The 19,685-nt window shown below is 43.3% G+C and overlaps 1 protein-coding gene across 1 annotated transcript in view; it reads left to right on the top strand.

Annotated features, from left to right (window-relative positions):
- KATNAL1 (katanin catalytic subunit A1 like 1) overlaps positions 1-18,968 on the top strand; it is a 74,202-nt gene extending 55,234 nt beyond the window's left edge. Inside the window, exons 5-11 of the mRNA XM_019524951.1 lie at positions 4,083-4,210; positions 4,730-4,835; positions 10,019-10,177; positions 10,927-11,053; positions 12,174-12,308; positions 14,699-14,825; positions 17,041-18,968. Of these exons, the coding sequence (XP_019380496.1) occupies positions 4,083-4,210; positions 4,730-4,835; positions 10,019-10,177; positions 10,927-11,053; positions 12,174-12,308; positions 14,699-14,825; positions 17,041-17,239 (981 nt within the window). The 3' untranslated portion in view covers positions 17,240-18,968. The remainder of the gene's footprint in view (positions 1-4,082; positions 4,211-4,729; positions 4,836-10,018; positions 10,178-10,926; positions 11,054-12,173; positions 12,309-14,698; positions 14,826-17,040) is intronic.
- Positions 18,969-19,685: the final 717 nt, after the last annotated feature.

Raw genomic sequence — 19,685 nt, 5'->3', positions numbered from 1 at the left:
CCCCCAACAGGAGCCACATGACCCTCCAGGGGCTATCACCAGCCCCCTGCAGGGCTCATGTGCCCCCCGCTTGCTCCCCCAGCCACCCTGGTGGCTGCCTCACCTGGCCCCAGCCCCTGCTTGCACCCCCAGACTCCTGATGGCTGCCCTACCTGGCCCCAGCCTCCTGGCACTTAAAAAAAAAAAAAGAAAAAAAAAAAAAAAAGAAAAAAAAAAAAAAAGAAAAAAAAAAAAAAAGAAAAAAAAAAAAAAAGAAAAAAAAAAAAAAAGAAAAAAAAAAAAAAAGAAAAAAAAAAAAAAAGAAAAAAAAAAAAAAAGAAAAAAAAAAAAAAAGAAAAAAAAAAAAAAAAGAAAAAAAAAAAGCCCCGCACTCAGCAGCAGTAGCAGCTGCCATCAAGGTCACTGGGCCCTCCTGGCAGAGTCCCCCCCAAGCACAGCACAGGTCAGAGGGGGGGCATTGGGGACTATTGCTGGCCATCTGGTACCCGCACTGCCACTGCCCCATTGCACGGGTGTAGTCCAGGTCAGGAGGGTGTCGTGCAGCTCCACACATTGTCAGGCAGGTGGACCTACTGCAGCTATCACCTGGGGCCTGGTACCGCTGCCCCCGCTGCCTCATGCTGGCAGGTAGCATGCTTCAGCACTGGGGTGAGAGCCAGCCATGGAGATTCTCTGGCTGGCTACCAGACCATCTCTGTGGAGGACCCAGCCTCCAGTTGCCTTTTTTTGCCCTGGGGTATTTTTTGACCCCTAGATATCCAGGGGTCTTATTTTTTTCCCCCGCACTGCAGATTTGCAGTTCAGGGAACATTTTTTTGTTCCCACATGTGCTTCTTGCAGCATCTCAAAGGGCCTTAAGACACTGCAAGAGACACATGCACGCTCATTGGGATGTGTCCATAGGGTTCTATTTTTCACATACAACTAGTTTTTTAGACTAAGAAAATGCAGGAGAAGATGAAGAAGGTGGTGTCCTGTGGGGGGCAGGGGACCCAACCCTCCTGGTAGAAGAAAGATAAAGTAAGGAACAGATTGAAAGAGACAGTGGTTGTCTGTGATTGCCATGGACTCAACCTAATGACCCAGGCATTCCCTTCCAGTCCAGAACCTGCCTGTTCACCATTGCTGTCCCAAGCTGAGCCCAACCCTCCATACAGCCTGGCTAGAGCAGCTCTGGAGCCCTCTTCACACCAAGGAGTGTGGGGATAGTGGGAGTGGGAGTGACAGGGAAGGGAGGGCACAGGCTTCTGAGTAGGGAAGGGGGTAATTCTTACTTGCTTTGGGGACTTAACAAAGTCCTCAACTGCTGCTGCTGTACTATGGTCTACCTGTCCTGGTGGAATGGGAAGGGGGAGACTGGGAACCAGGAGCATAGCTACCCCTGCAGTGCTGGTTGCTGCTCCCCCCCTGCCCCCCTTTGTAGTATCCTTGATCCAGTTCTGATCACCTGAGTAAGGGTTGCGGGATCGGACCCATGATCTGTAACTATAAAACACGTTATCACATGTGAAAACTGTAAACATTTTAAAATTTGCTTTATTTTCAGTACAGATAAGGAATAAAATGTCCTTTCTTCCAAATTGATGCTCAGTCAACATTAATCAGTCTGGCATTAAAGTATTTCTTGAAGTTGGTTTCCTTTTCAGCTCTTTTTATTGGTGAATTGCATCTTTTTTTTCTGGATCTTTAAATTTCATCAGGACTTCTTGCCTAAGATTGTCAAGATGCTTGCAAATTGGTATTTAATTCAAAATGAACTCTGAAGCGGTAGAACAACTAAACCTTAGAATGAGTTATGTCAGAATAGATAATTTAGAAGAGACTGTTTAAAAAATAAAACGTTCTGCTGTGGAAGCAAATTCTCAGCTGTGATTGTTTAGTATATAAACATGATTTATCCAGTAAAAATGCTTTCAATTGCGAGTCATTATTACTCTAGGAGAGCAGCAGCTTATGAATGCTGTGGGTGAGAGGATCATGAAGATGAGTGCCAGTGCACAAATGAAACAAGCGTCTCATATTTACTTTGCATACAAGACATATGTATTCGTTTCCTTCCACAGTTATTCTTCAGGCAGCCTTTGTAGTACTGTTGCCAGTCTTCATACAATGTTTTTCATTTAATGCTGCCACCCTGTGGTTGCTCATCATAATTACATGTTGGTTTTAGTGGGAGTGCATGAATAAAGTTGTTGTTAGCATGCTTTCAGCACACGCCAGCTGTGCATTTGGTTCTCTGCCTTTGGCTGTTTTTTTATTTGCAAAGCATCGATATCACCATGTGTTCTGCATCATTTTATTTATTTGTATACCATCTTTTTGCACAGCAATAAGCTACACTAAAGTTTGCACAAATGTGGGAGCCAACCTCAGGTATGTCATTCAGTCTTGCTCCTTTCAGCTGCCTTTGCGGTGCACTAGTAGTCTGAGGCCCCCATGGCTTCCTGCTTTTAAAGCATGGCTTAATGGTTAATTTTTTTAAAAAAATACATCCCTGCAGTTTTTCAGGAGCATGTGTAGCAGATTGATTCACCTTGAAAAAAAGCTTGTTGTATGGGGCTATGAGAGAATTATGTATTGGGGAAAAGCTGCAACTCTTGCCTTTTCTCTACTATGAATAATATTTTTATTGTTGCATACTTTTTTGTATCTAAACCTCTCATTTGAAGACTTCTAAACTCTACAGGTGCCTTCTTTGTTCCTTTTCTCTTTGAGGCTCAGTGTCCTTTAGACAAGCAAGCTCTGGTTTAAATGCAACAATCAGCTCTCTTTCTGTCATGAAAACTGAACTGGGAATATTGAGTAGCTCTGACTTCGGCTTGAAGTGAGAGTTGAAAGAGGCTAGAAGGACACCAGCTGCTCCCTGAAGGGCATGTGAGCTAATGGGCACAAGGAAGGGGCATTGTACACTGGCCCTTGGCCTTTTCTGCTCTCCTCTGCTAGCTTATTTGTCTCGTCCCCCTCTCCATGCTATTTCCCATGTGCTGCTGTTTCCAGACAGCTGGGATACTTTAGCTTTGTGCTGATGCTTTTTAGAGACTGCGATAACTCTAAACCAGTTTCCTATTGAGCCCAGTTCAGTTAAAACAATGCAGCTGCTTCTCAGGCACCACTGAGCACAGCCGTTGAGCTGGGAGGGGAAGTGGTTTCCTTCTGAAGTGTCAGAGTAATGGTGCTTCAGAGAGGAAATGTTTCTTCACCCATTAGCTCAGCCGAGCTCTGGAGCTGCTAACTGGAGACTGTGAGCAGCCTGGGGCAGAGGCTGTGCTTTCCCTGATTCATTTGATAGTTCCCAGAACCCTGAATACAACTGTGATATAAAGATGGCTTAGGTTGGCTTGGGAACTCATTTAGAGCTCTCAGCGCAGTCATTTAAATAAATATGAACTCTTGAAAGTATCCCAGCTGCATGTGCGGCTGTGTTATGAGGGAGAGAAAGGAAATAGGAAATAGATTGTTGTTTGCGGTGTGAGAAGAGTAACGACTGAGTAGGATAGGAAAAGCCTTTTCTTCAAGCTCCTCTGTATCTTTGTAAATAATTAAAAAGCAAGGGGAAAGCATCTATTTGCTTCTCATTAAAGCTGATGAGTGTGACATCATCATGATTGTAATACTAGGCTCCTGGTTGTGTACCATCAGCAGGTAGTGCAACAAATGTAACATCATCAGGCTTAACCAACCAATCAAAATACACCTTTGGACCACCTATGGACCTGGATTTAATGCAGCATTGAGTCATGACAGGTTGTTCACTATTAAGGTATAAATGCATCCTCTCCTGCATTCAGCTGTGCTGGTAATCTAAGGAGTATCTTACTGCTACTAGGGTCTTGTTTGCCCCTATTTTAACAAAACCAAATACATTCTTGATTAACATAAAGAAAAAAGTAGTACATTAAAGCACACTTCTGGGATAGTGTGTGTTCATGGAGGTTAAAACATAAAAATGTGCTTTCTTAGCTGTAATGAGAATGAGACAGTCCAGAGTTGTACATGAAAGTTTGAAATTACACTTGGCTTGAGCAGAGCAGTAGCTGAACAACATTGTTGTATAATTCTGATCTGTGTTATTTTATTCCCAGGGAAAGAAAACCCCTCAGGAAGGTGCTGGAGATGGAGAAATTCCAAAGTTTGATGGAGCTGGGTATGACAAAGACTTGGTTGAAGCACTCGAAAGGGACATTGTATCAAGGAATCCAAGCATTCATTGGTATGAGGATTTTCAGTTTTAAACTTTTTTGCCAGGTGGAAAGGGGCTGAGTACATCCTCTGAGTATGTCTGTGTTTACCAGTTACAAAATGGGAAACCATCATGACTTCCCAAACTGGAAAAAAATGGGACTTTTGATTTAAACTGTACTGATTTGACTGCAGCATGAGACTTCCATTCTTAGCCAATATTATGTGCGATATTTCCATAACAAGTAATGCTAAAATGTGTAAGTGCCCTCTGGAGAACTATAAAAATGTTCCTTTGATGAACACATGATCCAAAAAAATTTTAATTAGCAACTTGCAGTAACCTTACTTGAAAGTCACTTTTTCCTTCCTTTCACAGGCAGGTTCATTTTTAGGCTACAAAATTATAGCAATGTTCTCACTAGGAACAGAGTAGCATACTAAAAAGGGCAGTAGTAACAGAAAGACTTTTTTTCAATTTTTCATGTCTTAAAACCAAAGTAAGATATTGTGTGCACAAACTCTGCAGTATTTAACTCTTCCTGCACAGGGATGATATAGCAGATTTGGAAGAAGCCAAGAAATTATTAAGGGAAGCTGTTGTTCTTCCAATGTGGATGCCTGATTTTTTCAAAGGGATCAGACGGCCTTGGAAGGTGAGAATTTATTACCCTAGTCTAGGGGCTGGGTAAGGGCATTTACCTACATGCCAACATATAGTTATATATACATAGTGTTGTAGCATGTGTGTAGATGCTGCCTTGATATAGATTTAAAAATTTTATTAAAACAATGCACAGTTAAAAACTGGTTAAGGACATGGGTTTGTGGAGATTAGAGAGAATGTGGGACCCCGCACCTGGTGGCTACATGAGGTGTAGTTGGGGTGGGTTGGTGCGATAAAAGACTTGCAGTTCATCATGCAGCCCACATTAGCCTAGGGTAGAGAGGGGGTGGGGGAAGAAAACATAGCAACACATCGCTGTTGAAAGGATACCATACCCCATGTATGGTAACCACATTGGTAGGGAGTTGTGAGGTGGTCAAGCACACTCAAATACAGGTGTTAGCATGTGGGGTACAGTTGTTGGGGTGGGGGTAGTCCAGGGCATAGAGAGCGGTTGTGGCAAGTGCAGGGGGGGTTTGGGCCACCCCCTCAGTCTTGCTGATGGCTGTTGGTCTTGGGCAACTGTCCTCATATTGGCAGTGGACCGTGATGTGTTCAATGTACATGTTCCTGGACTAGTGGATGGTGTCAGATGCCAAGAGGCACCTCATCACCTACTAGGACAGTAGTGCTGTCCTAGCACACATGCATTTTTAGCAAAGATGAATACTGTAATTAATGAAATCACAGTATAACCATTTATGCAAAATGTATTGAACTAAATATCTGGACATGTGTGGAAAAGCTGGGAGGTTTATAGGTGAAAAGTAGGTACAGGGCTATAAACAGAAAATAATGTAGTTTTTGGTATGGAATTGACTGATGCTTGTTTAGGGGTATGTCACTTTCTGCAATGAATGTAATGGTAAAACTCAGGAGGATATTTTTCCTATTTACTATACTGTCTGTGGCTCTGATTTGGCAAAGCACTTGTGTATGTGGGTAGCAGCAGACATGAAGACTCTGACTCACCAATACAAGAAAGGATGCACATTGCTAAAATCTGTCCCTTCTTCCCCGCTGGGGCTGCATATCTAATCACTAGTTTAGGGTGAGACTATGCTTTTCGTTGCCTGGCTGGAGGTTACCTCTGCCCCTGGCTCTCACCCTCTCACCAGCAGGCTAGTGGTCTCCACACTTAATTCATCTTTATCATTTGTAAGTCAGCACTGCCTAAGGGAAATACTACTAGAAGGCACCATAGTCCCTTCTTTTGAGCATGCCTCCTTTAGCACACTGCTGGCAGCTCCCGTTTTGCTGGTGTTCCTCTGTCCCCTCACAAGAACATGCCGATGGCTGCAAAAGCCACAGCGCAGTTCATGGATTGGAGTGTTCCTTCTGCCTGTGAGATTAGCTGTGCCTGTCCCTCTGGTGCCAGCCGTAGAAACTGGGCAGTTACCAGCTGGGAAGGAAATTAGAACTTAAGTTTTTCCTCCTTGCTGTTCAGTCTGAAATGTAAGCTGGTTTCTGAAGAACCCATTCATAGTCTGCCATCTGAGAATATACAGATGACTTGTGAAGCTGCAATTTTGCTTTCTTCCTTTTTACACAGAACAGTGTGTTTTTTTCCCTACCACTGCCCTCTGCCTGTGCTAGAAGGATGAAATATTTTGAAGCAAAGGTTGCTTTTTGCTGTACGCAGTGCAGCAGCAGCAAGCAGATGTTGACTCTAGGCATTGAGGGCAATAATTCAGAGAAAAAGCAGCCAACACTCCTCTTAGTGGATACTCAGGCTCTCCCGAGAACAGTTCCCAATCCTGCTTTTGCAGCCTGTCTCTGCATTCAAAATGGGTGCATGGTATGAAAAGGCCAGCTCTCCTGACTAAACACAGGTGCTGGATATTTGCAGCCATTGCTTTCTGAATAGCTAGGAGCTGCTTGTTTCCTTTCTATGTACTGTTCTTTGTGCCAAGAAGGCCCAGTCTCTAGCTGTGCTTCCCACTGCTCTGCTAGTGATTGTTACAACAACAAGAAATAACCCTGCCAATGATTTCATCAAAACGCTTGCTCCCTGCAGTGTATTTTAGCTTCTTATTGGAATACTCTGGATTAACAGCCTGAGAAGGGGAATAAAGAAGGCATTGTGTTTGTAAGGGATTTTAACAAGCCAGTAAGTGCCAGACTCCTAGATGATACAAAGAACAAGTAGTTTGGTCTGGCACGCTCCTCCTCCCAACTCTGGGCATCTAGCTTAGCTGGAAATTCAGGCTCAAATTTTGTGCTGATCTTCGTACTGTGAGCATTTGTCAGTGGCCTGATTCTCTCATGGCCTTCACCTTGGGGGGTTGTCCAGACTTGTGCAAAGTGGATAAATAATGCCATCAGCCTCATTTGGTCACATTGCACCTATGTGATAGAGAAGGACACAGCTACTCGTGATCCAAGGCATGGGAGAAATCAGCCCCTTCGATTCACTAGCGGTGATTTAGGTAGAAAACTGAAGGCAAAATTTAGCTCCCTGTATTGATTTTAGGACTGAGACCTTATCTGTGCTGGGATTTTAGCCACCTGGGGAGCCAGTATAACCACATTTTTTGTGGGTACAGCATGATCTAAACTAGGGAGGCTTAGCTTGGTTTGAAACTGGGGTAAACTGTGAGTGTTTATACACATGCTCCGTGGGGGGTGGGGAGGGGAGGGCTTTAATTAAAGCAGGTCCAAGATCCCTCTAATTAAAGCACCTGGACTGTCACGTGTATCAGCATCTCCATGCTGAAAAATGGCAGAGGGGGCACTTTAATTAAAACTCATTGAATGAGTTTTAAAGTGCTCCCGCCACCAATGTTCAGCATGGGAACGCTAATACACATGACGCTGGACTCTGATGGAGCATGGTAGTTATTACACTCCAGCAGACTCGATTAATCAAGTCTGCTCCAACACTGTAATTACAGCACATCGGGGCAGCCTCTGCGTGTGTATAGGTGCCTTGTGTTACTAATCTAGAAAGAGCATTAGGTCATCTAACCTGGCCTCTGGTATATCATAGGCCAGGGAATTTCATCCAGTTATCCATGTGTATGCTGTGGGCTGGCAACAATTGTCTAGTGCTGCTGCCATCGTAGCAGTGACTGAATCCCAGGGTAAGCAATATCTGAATGATCTGAGGGAGGAGGTGCCGATATCTTTTTCATTGTTGTTGTTTTTAATGCCTATTGTCCTGGAGTTTGGGAAATTCTGGGAAGCCTAAAAAGTGACATTGGGCCATTGACTGTATGGGAAGGATATGAACATTTGTAACTTAATTTACCGATGAATATATGTGTGTGCTCCCATTAGCAAAGTGTTAGATGGTAATAAAGGTATTAAGAGTTAATGGAAAATGAAGGCATAGAAAAGCTATTGCTCTTGATGAGTACTTTTTTGAATAATTGCATTCCCGGTTGATTTGTTTTTATAGTTCTTTTCCATGTCATTCCTTGTGCTTTTTGAAGTAAATTTTTGTGAGGAACAGACGAAACTTAATTTGCAGTATAGATCGCGTTTAACAGATATTTTATTACTGTGGCATTTTATGTAAGATATTAATTGCAAAGCACATTTATGATGTGCAAGTCTAATTCCAGCTAATTTGATTACCCTTGAAACGCAGTATGACTTGACTTTAGTAAGCTTTTGTTAGCCTATAATCAGATCTTGTATTTGTAAAAGCAAGCTGCTCAGAAACTGCATTTTCAACAGCAGAGTGTTGAAGTCACCTCTTTTCTTCTTGGCCACTATGGAGTGGGGAAAACAATGTGCTCCCCCATCTGAAGGAGGCATACAGTTTAGAAGTAGCCTTCTAAAGTATCTGGAGGAATTTTATTGAAAACAGTTTTGAGTACCATATTTTCTTGCATATAGTATGCCCCCATACTATCTTTGATTTTGAAGAGGAGCCTGAAAAAATATGATTGAGATAAGTCAGTGGCAGCAGCTAGGGAGCCGAGCCTGCTTCCAAGTCTGCTGCTGGACCTGTGCACTGGATAGGATCTGCAGACCAACCTGGTACACTGGGTCTGCGGTTGTGTGCGGATGGGGAGGGGGCTCCCCATGGGTCCTAGAGCTTCAGCAATTAACACAGCCACCACTCTGCCCCTTTTCCCCTCCTGCCAGATTTTCAGGCCCTAGGGATCTCTTTTCCTTGCATGTAATGCCCAGCCCAATTTTGTCCAGCTGGTTTTGAGGGAGAAAGGTGTAAGTTATGTATGAGAAAATACAGTATTACCCTTCTCCTATGGGTCAGCATTAACCCTTGACTCCTCCATAGGAGGGGAAATGGTCATTACCACCACCTACCTTCAGGAGGCCCTGCCACCATGGACCATATAAAAATGAATGCCTTCATGGTCAGGTCCAGAAACAAGCAATGCTGCTAAAACTCTTGTTTGGACTATGAAAATGTTCAGTCTCCCCATCACTTAAGAGTGAGTAAATGGATGTGGACTTAGAGGTCACCTGAGACTTCCCATTTTGCCCTTTCTGTCAGCAGGAGAGGGGAGAAAAGGATGCCTCAGTGGTTAGGACATAAGGAGGTTCATTTTTTTGATTTGCTGTGGGCATTTCTTGTGCTGCACTGACCACATCATTTAGGCCCAAATCCAGAGAAGTGTTTATGTATTTCACTTCCATCACAGCTAAGAGAGTTCAGTGCCAAAGCATTTCTGTTGCTCCCAGTCTCTTCTCTTTGTGCATCATTTCCCCATACGTAAGGTGAAGATGATGGCACTTCCCTACATCACAGGAGTGTCCTGAGGATACAGACATTGAAATGTGAGGGGCTCAAGTGCTGTGGTAATATGGATAGATTAGAGAGAGAATAAACAGTGTGAGATGCCCATGTACTTTATGAATGGCTTTAGTGAAGTGAAAATCAGCCAGATTTGCACATAGCTGGAGTTGGGAAGTCTGGGTCTTCCACGTCCCAAAGAAGTGCCCCATCCATTGAGCTACTGGCTTTTATCCTTGTATAAGTGTGTGTCTGATTTCATGTAAAAGTGGAAAGAAAAAATTCTTGTTTTCAGCCCAGCCTCACTCAGGCATGCATCAGTTACATTGTTGAGCCATTAAAATGAAGACTTGGAGTCATAGCTGGGTTTAGCACAACACAGCCGATTGCAGTGCCTTTGCATTTGCTTACTCTCGGCTTGCTTTTGCAGTGCCATTCAGCTTTTATTCCATCTTGAATTGCAGGGTGTGCTAATGGTTGGCCCGCCTGGGACTGGCAAAACAATGCTAGCCAAAGCTGTTGCTACTGAATGTGGAACAACATTCTTCAACGTTTCCTCCTCTACTCTGACATCCAAGTATAGGGGCGAGTCGGAGAAGCTAGTGCGCCTCCTCTTCGAAATGGTAAGGTCTCAATGACATGATCTGTGTGCTGAAGGGACATGTGTGGTTGGTCCTTATAGCACCCTCTAGTGTCTGGCAGCAGGATGAGGTGGCTAGAAGTGCAGGCTTCATTTACCAGACCTTTCTCAATATATTTTTGAAGATGAGGAGTAATGATAGGTAATGAGTTTGGGAAAGAAAATACGTTTTATTTTTGTTGTCCATGTTCCATGGGGGAATGTTGATTTTTGGAAACAAGGGCCAAATCCTGAACTGCTACTGAGAAATATTTTGTATGCAACTCAGGGTGTGTGTGCATGTGCACAGGTGCAATGTGTCATTTACTCCCTCTGGATCCTTGTTCACTTCTGGCCTAGTATTGGTTAAAGCATTTTGTAGTTTTTGGAGAGACTGAGAATGAGACCCTCCTGTATCCACCTATGTTTTTGCCATTAGGAAAACCAAACTACATCTTGCACATTGTCTGTATTTTGATTGTGTTCTTTTTCTCCCCACTCATTGCAAGATACTTGTTGTCTTAGCCCCTGACCTTGCAAAGCCTGTGTGCATAGAAAGTATCCCCAATGACTGTCAGCAGCACTGGGTGCCATGTGCAAAGTCTTTGTAGGATTACTTCAGATGCAGTTGTTTGTGGTGTGGGGTGTCTTCCTGTGCATGTACACACTGCATAGCACAGCAAGGCCCTGAGCCTACTTTGGGTGTATGTTTACTGCTGTAGTCTAAATTGTTTTGTTCACTTCTGAATAAAGGCTCGGTTCTACGCTCCAACAACAATCTTTATTGACGAAATAGATTCCATCTGCAGTCGCCGAGGCACATCCGATGAACACGAGGCAAGTCGCAGAGTCAAGTCGGAGCTGCTTGTTCAGATGGACGGTAATTAGTGTTGAGGTGTTGCTTTGGGGTTGGGCTGCAGTTTATTTTCTGGATTTGGGTACAGCTTTGAGGACTCTTCATTGCCCAGCAGCAAGTAGGGCTTGTTGGGAAATCGGAACCGTCCTTTTGAGGGGGGAGGGGATTCAAAATTTGTAGTTGGCTTAGTTCCAAGGTGTTCAAAACAGATATTTTTAATAAATAAAAAAGTATTTGGGGTGGGGTTTTTTTGGTTTTAAAATGGAATTCTTTTTCTTCTCTTTCTCTCTCAGCAGTGAAAAAGTTTTTTGTAAACTCTTCATTTTAAGAAGCGACCAAACCCCTCCCCCACCTTAATGTGAAAAAAAAGACAGGTAGATTAGGAATATTTGCACAGCTAATTTCAGACTTCTGTTTTTGATGGGGTGTGCAGAAGGTACAAAGTTTTAAATAAACTCCTTCTCCTTTATTGACTCACTCTGACAGGTCCTCTTGGTCTGATTTAACAATCCTGGACTTAGCAGTGACAATTGGTATCATTTGTTCATCATTTTCACACCATGGCAGGGCATTTGGCATATATGTGTTTTTGAGGCCATCATCAAAGGATTGGTGGTATACGGGTTAGGTAACCCATTCTTGTGGTGGTTTTGCTCTCACAATCATTTTCTAGTGCCTCAAAGTGTGAAGGCACATTGGAGAAAATGCAGGGAAGACACAGCTCTTTGCCCAGAAGCAACTGGTTCCTTTTTAATCTAACTTTAGGTTGGGAGAATGACTGAAAACTTTTACCACCTCATGGTTCTTCAGTGACCTAAATAAACTGAATGGGTGTTTCAGGTGAGTCACTGGTGGACAGCTGTCCACACATCACAAAATCACCTTGTGGCAATCTCAGCAGAAGCCTGATCAGCAAGGCAGATGAACTTCTCTCTTCCTTAACATTAGATTGCTTTCAAAGCAGTTTGGAGACATGCTGGGAGTGTGACATAAGGAAGCTTGCCCTGCTACTGTCTATGTGCTGTCCATTTATTGATAAATGGAGCATCTCCATCCCCAAGGCCTGCCAGTCTAGCACCTGTAAAAAGGCAGGAATTCTCCGAGACTGTTAAAATGACTTTTTCTTACACTGTTGTACTAACAGGGGTAGGTGGTGCCTTAGAAAATGATGACCCATCTAAAATGGTGATGGTGCTTGCTGCCACAAATTTTCCCTGGGACATTGATGAAGCTTTGCGAAGAAGGTTGGAGAAAAGGATTTATATCGCTTTGCCAACAGGTATGAGTATTACAGGGGTTCTCTCTTTAATGGTTGTTTCAGGAAACTCACTATCTGTAGTATTTCTTTGAATTGTGAAGAGTTTGCTGACATTTCTGTTATAAACATTGCATTTCAGGAGTTAATTATTTGCCTTTTTCTTAGAAGAGAGAAAAATGGCTTGGGGGCTTAAAAACAAAGAGCTGCAGTATTTCATTGCAGATCCATTTATGGCTTCTTACTTTTCAAAACAAAGCTAGTTTTAATGAGCCTGGAATTATTTTAAATGTTTAACAGTCAATCCTTGAGTGATCATCAAAGGCAGCCTTTGGACATTTTAAGAAATATTGCAAATGCACTTCCATGCCCTTGTAGACAAATGCAGAGAAGTGGATCCATGAATTTTCACTCCCAGGCTTAGTGCATTATAAATCACTGCTTGGTAGCCTTTATGGCTAGACTTCAAGTCACTCAGAATGCAGCAGGCTGATTGCTTTCCTGCCCTAAGACATCTCAGCTTGTATTGTCTTTCGTGGCTGTCATTCATATGTCCTATTAATTTCAAGATCCTTATCGCTTGAAGTTTGCATAGCTTTCTTTCTTCTTGGTACAATGGGTGTCTCATAGGTTTGCATGAGCACTCAGGATAACAAGATGCACGTTCATGGTGACAGCACTTGTGATTGAGTTTAGCAGGTATAAGGACATTTAATAGGCATACAGCTTGTCTTCACAGTTCCCAGACAGGAACAGCTCATAACAGGGTAGCTGTCTTTATGATCAATTAGTTTAAAATTCCACCTGTTTTTTTTTCTCTTGTTTCCAGTGAAACAACACTTGCTTTTGACAAAGCATAGTACAATTTGGACTACTTATGAGATGTGTTCCCACTGTATTTGTGGGCTTCCATTTTATCATATCATTCGACAGGGTAGGAAATTAAGCTTCTCCGTGTAAGTCTAGGCAATGTATTTATAATCACGCTTGGTAATTTGAGACTGTCTGGGATTCAGTTGGAAAAGTTTTTTAAAAAATTGTGGGACGTGGTGTGAGTGCAAACTTCATCAGGCAGCATTCTTTAAGGCAGGGCTTTCTGGCCCCTGTGGAAAAGTACTCTTGTTTAAAGAAACGGTTCTGCTTGTGTACCAGATGCATGTGGCTGGTGCTCTGTAAATAACACACACTCATCCAGGAGAAAATGCCAGCTATGTGAGTGTTTACCAGCCTTTTGTACTAGAAACAGTTCTGTGAGGCACTTAGAGACCATGGTCCGATATAGAATCATACAGAGAGAGGGCTGGAAGGGACCTCCAGAGGTTTAGTCCAACCCTCTGCCTGAGGCAGGATCATCTCTATCCAAACCATCCTATACAAATCCATAACCTAACCTCTTAGTAAAACTACTGTTAACCTGACATCAGTGTGTGAGTGTGTACACACACACACACCCCACCCACCTGTGTTTTTTTCTCTGTTCTCTTATTTCAAGGGAGACCAGTAAAGACCAACAGGGGCTTTGTTTGAAAAACTGTCTGCTCTTCCAATATGGCCATCTTATCCTGAGTCATCAGAAATGGTTGCTGTAAAAATGAAGATGTTAGTTTCATGTACATTTCCTTTGTAGTAAAATCCAAGAGAAAACCCCTCTTTCAGTCTTTTTCCCCATCCCCAAAGTGACAGGCTCCCAAATGTGGGTTCCCAAGTTGTGAACATAAGACTTTAATTCACATACACTCTGTGTGTGCCAAGTGACTAATTGGCTGTGTAAATGAGAACTTTCTGCAGCAGTTCCCATTTTGTGCACACAGCACCTGTGTTTGAAAACTGACCAGCAGAGTTGTTTCTAATTGTAATACTTCTGTTTTTCATCAGGCATCAGCAACTTTATAAGCTGCCAGTTCAGCAAAGCATTTTGGTGCTAGCTTAAGGTTTGGCATAGTTTTAAGAGCTTTGCTGTATCAGTCAGGGTCTGAGTGTTGTCTGCAACTGTGTGCTAGAAGTATTATTGTAAGTGTCATCAACCTTGTATAAATAGTGTGCAGTCTAACTTTGAAGCGGGGGGGGTGCATTTGAGAGACTGAGAAGAATCACAGGTCTGCTGGATCACATTTCTTGTCGAATACAAGGCAAACAGCCAAATGCTTTGTTACCTGAGAAGCGTAGGCATTCTGCATGACCGCACATTCTAAAGCGCTCTTGGTTTTTATAAAGTACTTAAGCAATATGTGTTTTAGATGACATGTTCTACTGAAAAGGCAACTGTTCTTGTTTTCTGTTTTCCAATATGTGAACTTTTTAATTTGTAGCTTCCATTTAAAGTTAGAAAACATACTTCTGAGTTTTCATTCCCATGTGCTATAGGGCCTTAAACATTACCTGGTTAAAGACCTAAGAATATGTTTGTATTGTAGCAAAAGGCAGAGCTGAGCTGCTTAAGATTAATCTTCGGGAAGTAGAATTGGATCCTGATATCCACCTTGAAGAAATTGCTGAGAAGATTGAAGGCTACTCTGGTGCTGATATAACTAATGTGTGCAGGTACCTTTCTCATGTAATTTGTAAAAATAAACAAGTATATATAATCATTAGCTAAGTTATTTAATAAAAGGGAGTGGCAAGAGTCCCTGTGTAAAATGCAGTCAAACCCATCCCAGCTACAACCAGTTTTAAGGCATAAATACAGTTGCTAGCACATTGATTCCCATCCTTAGGACGATGCAGTGTGCATGCAAGATGTGACTGTCTACCCTGATTTTGGGAAGAGGGACAGCACCAGAAAATCTTCTGTGTTCCTAGTGTTTACTTTCACTGAGCAATGTCTGTTAGTGTGGGGTGAAGCCCTTTTGGATTTATTCTTTAAACCAGGGGTTTAGTAGGTGGAATTCCCTGTCCCAGAGGAGCCTTTTCACAAGAAGCTTTCTTAGGGGATGGACAGTAATTATTTCGTACTACAGTGGAGTTCTGGTCTGGGATGAAGACACCTAGGCACTGCTGGCATTACTACTGCTAATAAATGACATTTAGTTTGTTACTAAATATTACCATAGTGTCCAGAGACCCCAACTGTGAATCAGGGCCCTGTTGAGCCAAATAGAATTGGCTGGAAACTGGACTCTGTTCCATGGGAAATTCTGAAATTAAACAAGCAGAAAACCTTTTGAAATGGAAGGAAAAATGAAATTTCCCTGAGAGAAGGGGTCTCAGCTTTTCATTTCCAAAAGGTCAGTAGGTCCTTTCTTTCTGACTTTTTCAGAACATTTCTGAGATTCCCCCAGCTGCGGTGAGTTGGGCATCTTGGAGCTATAGGAAGCCCCAGCACTGGGGCGGTCTTCCTGGTGCATCCAGGAGCTGGGGGAGTTGTGGGATTGGGGCTGCCGAGGAACCAGGAGCTTGGGAGCCGAAGCTTTCAGCCTGACAGCTCCTCATCACCCTGCAGGTGAGCTGCAGAGGAGCCAACAGTGTGAGCTGGCAGGAAACCTGCCTGGTTTCCATCAGAATTTGTTCAAAATCATCATGTTGCCATAGAAATTTGACAGATTGGCCTTTTGTGGGACAGCCTTTAGTTAGAAATTTTCCATGCAGATCTAGTGCTAGATGCTGCACCACACATACAGAAACTAGCTGCCGGATCCTGTTCCACCTATTAGGTGTCTAAGTGTGGGTTTACTCCACCTTGCTCAAGTCCATGAAAAAAATACAACTTTTTTAATGTGCCTTCATCTTTGCCTCAAAATTATGCCACAAAAAGCAGGCAGAAGGAGGAGAATCTGCTCCCCACCTCGCACAACCCACCTGTTAGGCAAATGGCTTTTCAGGGTCTCAAATATACTTAATCACTTAGATGCCAGAGTACCACTTAGACACTTGATGAGTGGAATGGAATCTGGCCCTGGGTCTTTTCTCTGAGCAGCTTATTCTAAATGCACATCTCGGAAATGGTGGCAACTATGCTTTGGCCTTTTGGCTGTGTTAAAATGACTGGAGTTCTCAACTCTTTGGAGCGTTGCAGTGGCCAACAGATTAAATGTTACCCCTGAGGCCTGTATTGTCCCTAGCTGAGAAAAGCCTGTTGACAGGAACACGACATTGAAATTTCCATGTGGGCCCTGTTGTGAGGAATGAGCAATGTTCTCCTCTGGTGGGCAAGATTGGCAGAGCTCTGCAAAGGACCAAGAGAAGAGGCTGTCAAGCATGTAGAGCAGAAGGACCTGCAAGCATCGGTGGCCTGAGCCCTGTGGGTGCCACATAGCATTTGTGTTTTCCAAGTGCTGCTCTGCCCTTTACTGACTCAGTCACTTTATCAGAACAGGTTGCAAATGCTAAGAGCCTTGATGCCATGAATGGGAAGCTGGTGCTTGCACTGAGGGGAATGGAGTGTTTCAGCAAGGAGAAAGCAGCGAGCAGAGGTTTTTCCATGAGTTTTGTGACTGCATTGAAAACCTGAGATTTCAGCTCCATCAATCATTACAAGGGGTTTTCAGTTTTATGGTTTTAATTATCTCTGCCCATTTACCATATGCCTAAATGGATTTGGATACCATTGTGTTCTTTACATTGAATTAATGTAGTAATCTCTGAGCATGGAAGCTAAGATGCTCTACAAGGAAGCTAAGATGCTCTACATCTTTATAATATAAGTAAATGCTTTCTTAAGAATTTCTTCCAGTGGTCTAAGAGAATGTAATCCAAATTCATACAACTCACAACACATACTACTAGCAATTAGTTCCCATATGTTTCCTTGTGTTTCCAGGGATGCCTCTTTGATGGCAATGAGACGTCGTATTAATGGCTTAACCCCAGAAGAGATCCGTGCACTTTCTAAAGAAGAACTTCAGATGCCTGTTACCAAGGGGGACTTTGAGCTGGCTCTGAAGAAAATCTCTAAGTCTGTATCTGCTGCAGATCTGGAGAAGTATGAAAAATGGATGGTGGAGTTTGGATCTGCTTAATTTCAGGCAGAGCCTGGCTTTGCTATGGATTTTTTTTTAATTGTATTCAGCTGTGAAATGTAAAATGAGTTAGGAATCTTTTATAAGGTTTAATAAAACATGAGCTTTTTCTGGAGCTTTTTCTCCCTTCTAAACACCCTTTGAAATTGCTGTTCTTTTGCCACTGTTCTCTGTTGCTCTCAGCAGAGCGTGTGGGTAAATTGGCATCATCATAACAAGTAGTGATTGGGTAGCGTCGGCCTTCAAATTGCAGTGATTTGGTTGTTTGAAATTTTGGGGTGGATGCTCATCTCACTTTGGTCCACTCTGCATTAGTGTAAGTCTTCCCCCACCTTTGACCTGAGAATATTACTTGTGGCTTCCACCCATACATATGAGAATAAAAATGAAGACTCTCTTGATTATTTGGGTTCAGTTTAGGCTTTCTTCCTGTACAGAGTGGCAGTAATTTAACTACAAGTGATTTTTAAACTGACTTGACTTATGCCTTCCACTTTCATACTCATCCCATCCGCTTGGATTTGGTTTTTGTGCTTTCTAGATTTTTTTATTGTTATTTATTAAGAAGCATCAAAGCATACATTTGAATGCAAGACACTAATATTAAGACACAGGACAAAGACCTTTCAGTCCCAAATTGCTGTTCCTGCCTGTGCTGCATGGTAAAGTTTTTCACTTGTTTGTGTTGTCAGTTGTAACTGTAAACAGTTCTATTTTATGTTTCCTTTAACATGTACAATACTGGGAAAACACTTCATATCTGTAGATTTTTCCTTTTTTTTCTTCCCCCTCCCCCTTTAAAGCAAATGAAGAGAAGTGCTGGAATAGGATCGCTGGTATAAGAAGTCCCCTCCTCAGAGCATAGCTGTCATATGCAAGCAGTAGCATGTAAGCCTCTCTACAGGACTCCATCAGGTGTTGCAGAGCTAGCTACTGAGGAGTGTCCTCTGCTGGGAGTAATGAGGGGCTGCAGTTTGATATATGTCCTGTCTTCAGCCCTCCTGATGACATTGCCAGTGAGGTTGTCAGCAGTGCTGACACGGTTGGTAACCTGCCCCTCTCCTTTTTGGAAATAGAGTCCTCATGGGTTATGTCTGTACTACTTCCTCAGGCCTTTTACGAGAACCACCAAGAAGCACTGTTTTGCCTACTTACTCTTACTCTTCACACCCCAAATTTGGAAGAGGCAGACAAGTCACCTTGGGGTAACCCTGTCTTGCTCTTGGGATCTGTGCCTGTGCTGTGGACATTCCCTAAAGTTGAGTTCACCATTGGAGAGGGGATGCAGGGCCTGATTCTTGACAGCACTCTCAGGTCCTCCATGGAGGCAATAGAGATGCCAAACTGCTATTGAATAAAAGCAGCTTCTTACCACTGTTGATTTGGCTAGATCTTGTGGTTCCAGATACCAGCAATAACCCACCAAGCTCACCACAACTCCTTGAATAGCATTAGCTAGGCTTGACCAGAATTGCATTTTCTAGTCACTAGACTGGTCTGGTGCCTCACCAAGTCATTGACTAGTGGGCAGAGAGATGTCAGCAGTTCTACAGTGTATGCCTGTGAAGCTGAGCTGTATTGATTGCCCATACTTTGTCTGTTGGTATTTTTTTTTTGTCTAGAAGGCACACTGGGCTGAGCCCATGAATTGTACAATTTGCTCTTTTCAGACAAAGGCTTGCTCTAACTAGGACAGAAGAACATCCCAATAAATATCTTGATGATGACTTATGTTTATGCCACCTTGTGATTTTGTTTTGATTATGAATTTCTGACATGGTGTGAGTTCCCCAGGCACAGCCTGCTGTGGCTGAGTTGGGGACAGTGCCTTCTGCAGGACAGAGAAGAGAAGGAAGCACAATGTCCTTGCCCCTGCTAGGGCTGGGGAGAGGACCTGTGGGCCCTGCTGCTCTGGGTCCTTTAGCAGTGAGGGCAGCGGGCTCCCTTGACTCTCCCTACCAATCCCCTGCATGGGGGGAGCATAAGCCTCCACGTAACTTTTTTGCTGGCCCATTTGTTCGCTTGTGGAGTCCGACCCCCTGCCGTGGCAGGAAAGAGTACTGGGGTCAAATGACCCCAGCAAGATAATTGTCAAACCTTGTTTTAAAGACGCCCAGGGTAGGAGCCAGCACCACTTCGCTTGGAAGTTGGTTCCAGATCCTAGCCACCCTGACAATGAAGTAGCGCCTCCTGATGTCTAATCTGAATTTACCCTCTGCCAGCTTGTGACCGTTATTTCTAGTCACTCCTGGTTGTGCTCGGGGGAACAGGGACTCCCCCATTGCCTGCTGGTCCCCTCTGACTAGTTTGTAACAGGCCACTAGATTCCCCCTCAGGCTTCTCTTATGGAGGCCAAACAGGCTCAGGTCCCGTAGCCTGCCCTGCTGCCCTCATAGGGCCTGTCCTGTTGCCCCCTGATCATGCGAGTGGCCCTCCTTTGGACCCT

Source organism: Gavialis gangeticus, unplaced genomic scaffold (assembly GCF_001723915.1).
Source record: "Gavialis gangeticus isolate Ggan-Ray unplaced genomic scaffold, GavGan_comp1, whole genome shotgun sequence".
In the NCBI taxonomy this organism is placed as follows: domain Eukaryota; kingdom Metazoa; phylum Chordata; order Crocodylia; family Gavialidae; genus Gavialis; species Gavialis gangeticus.
This window is presented reverse-complemented; position numbering and strand designations above follow the sequence as displayed.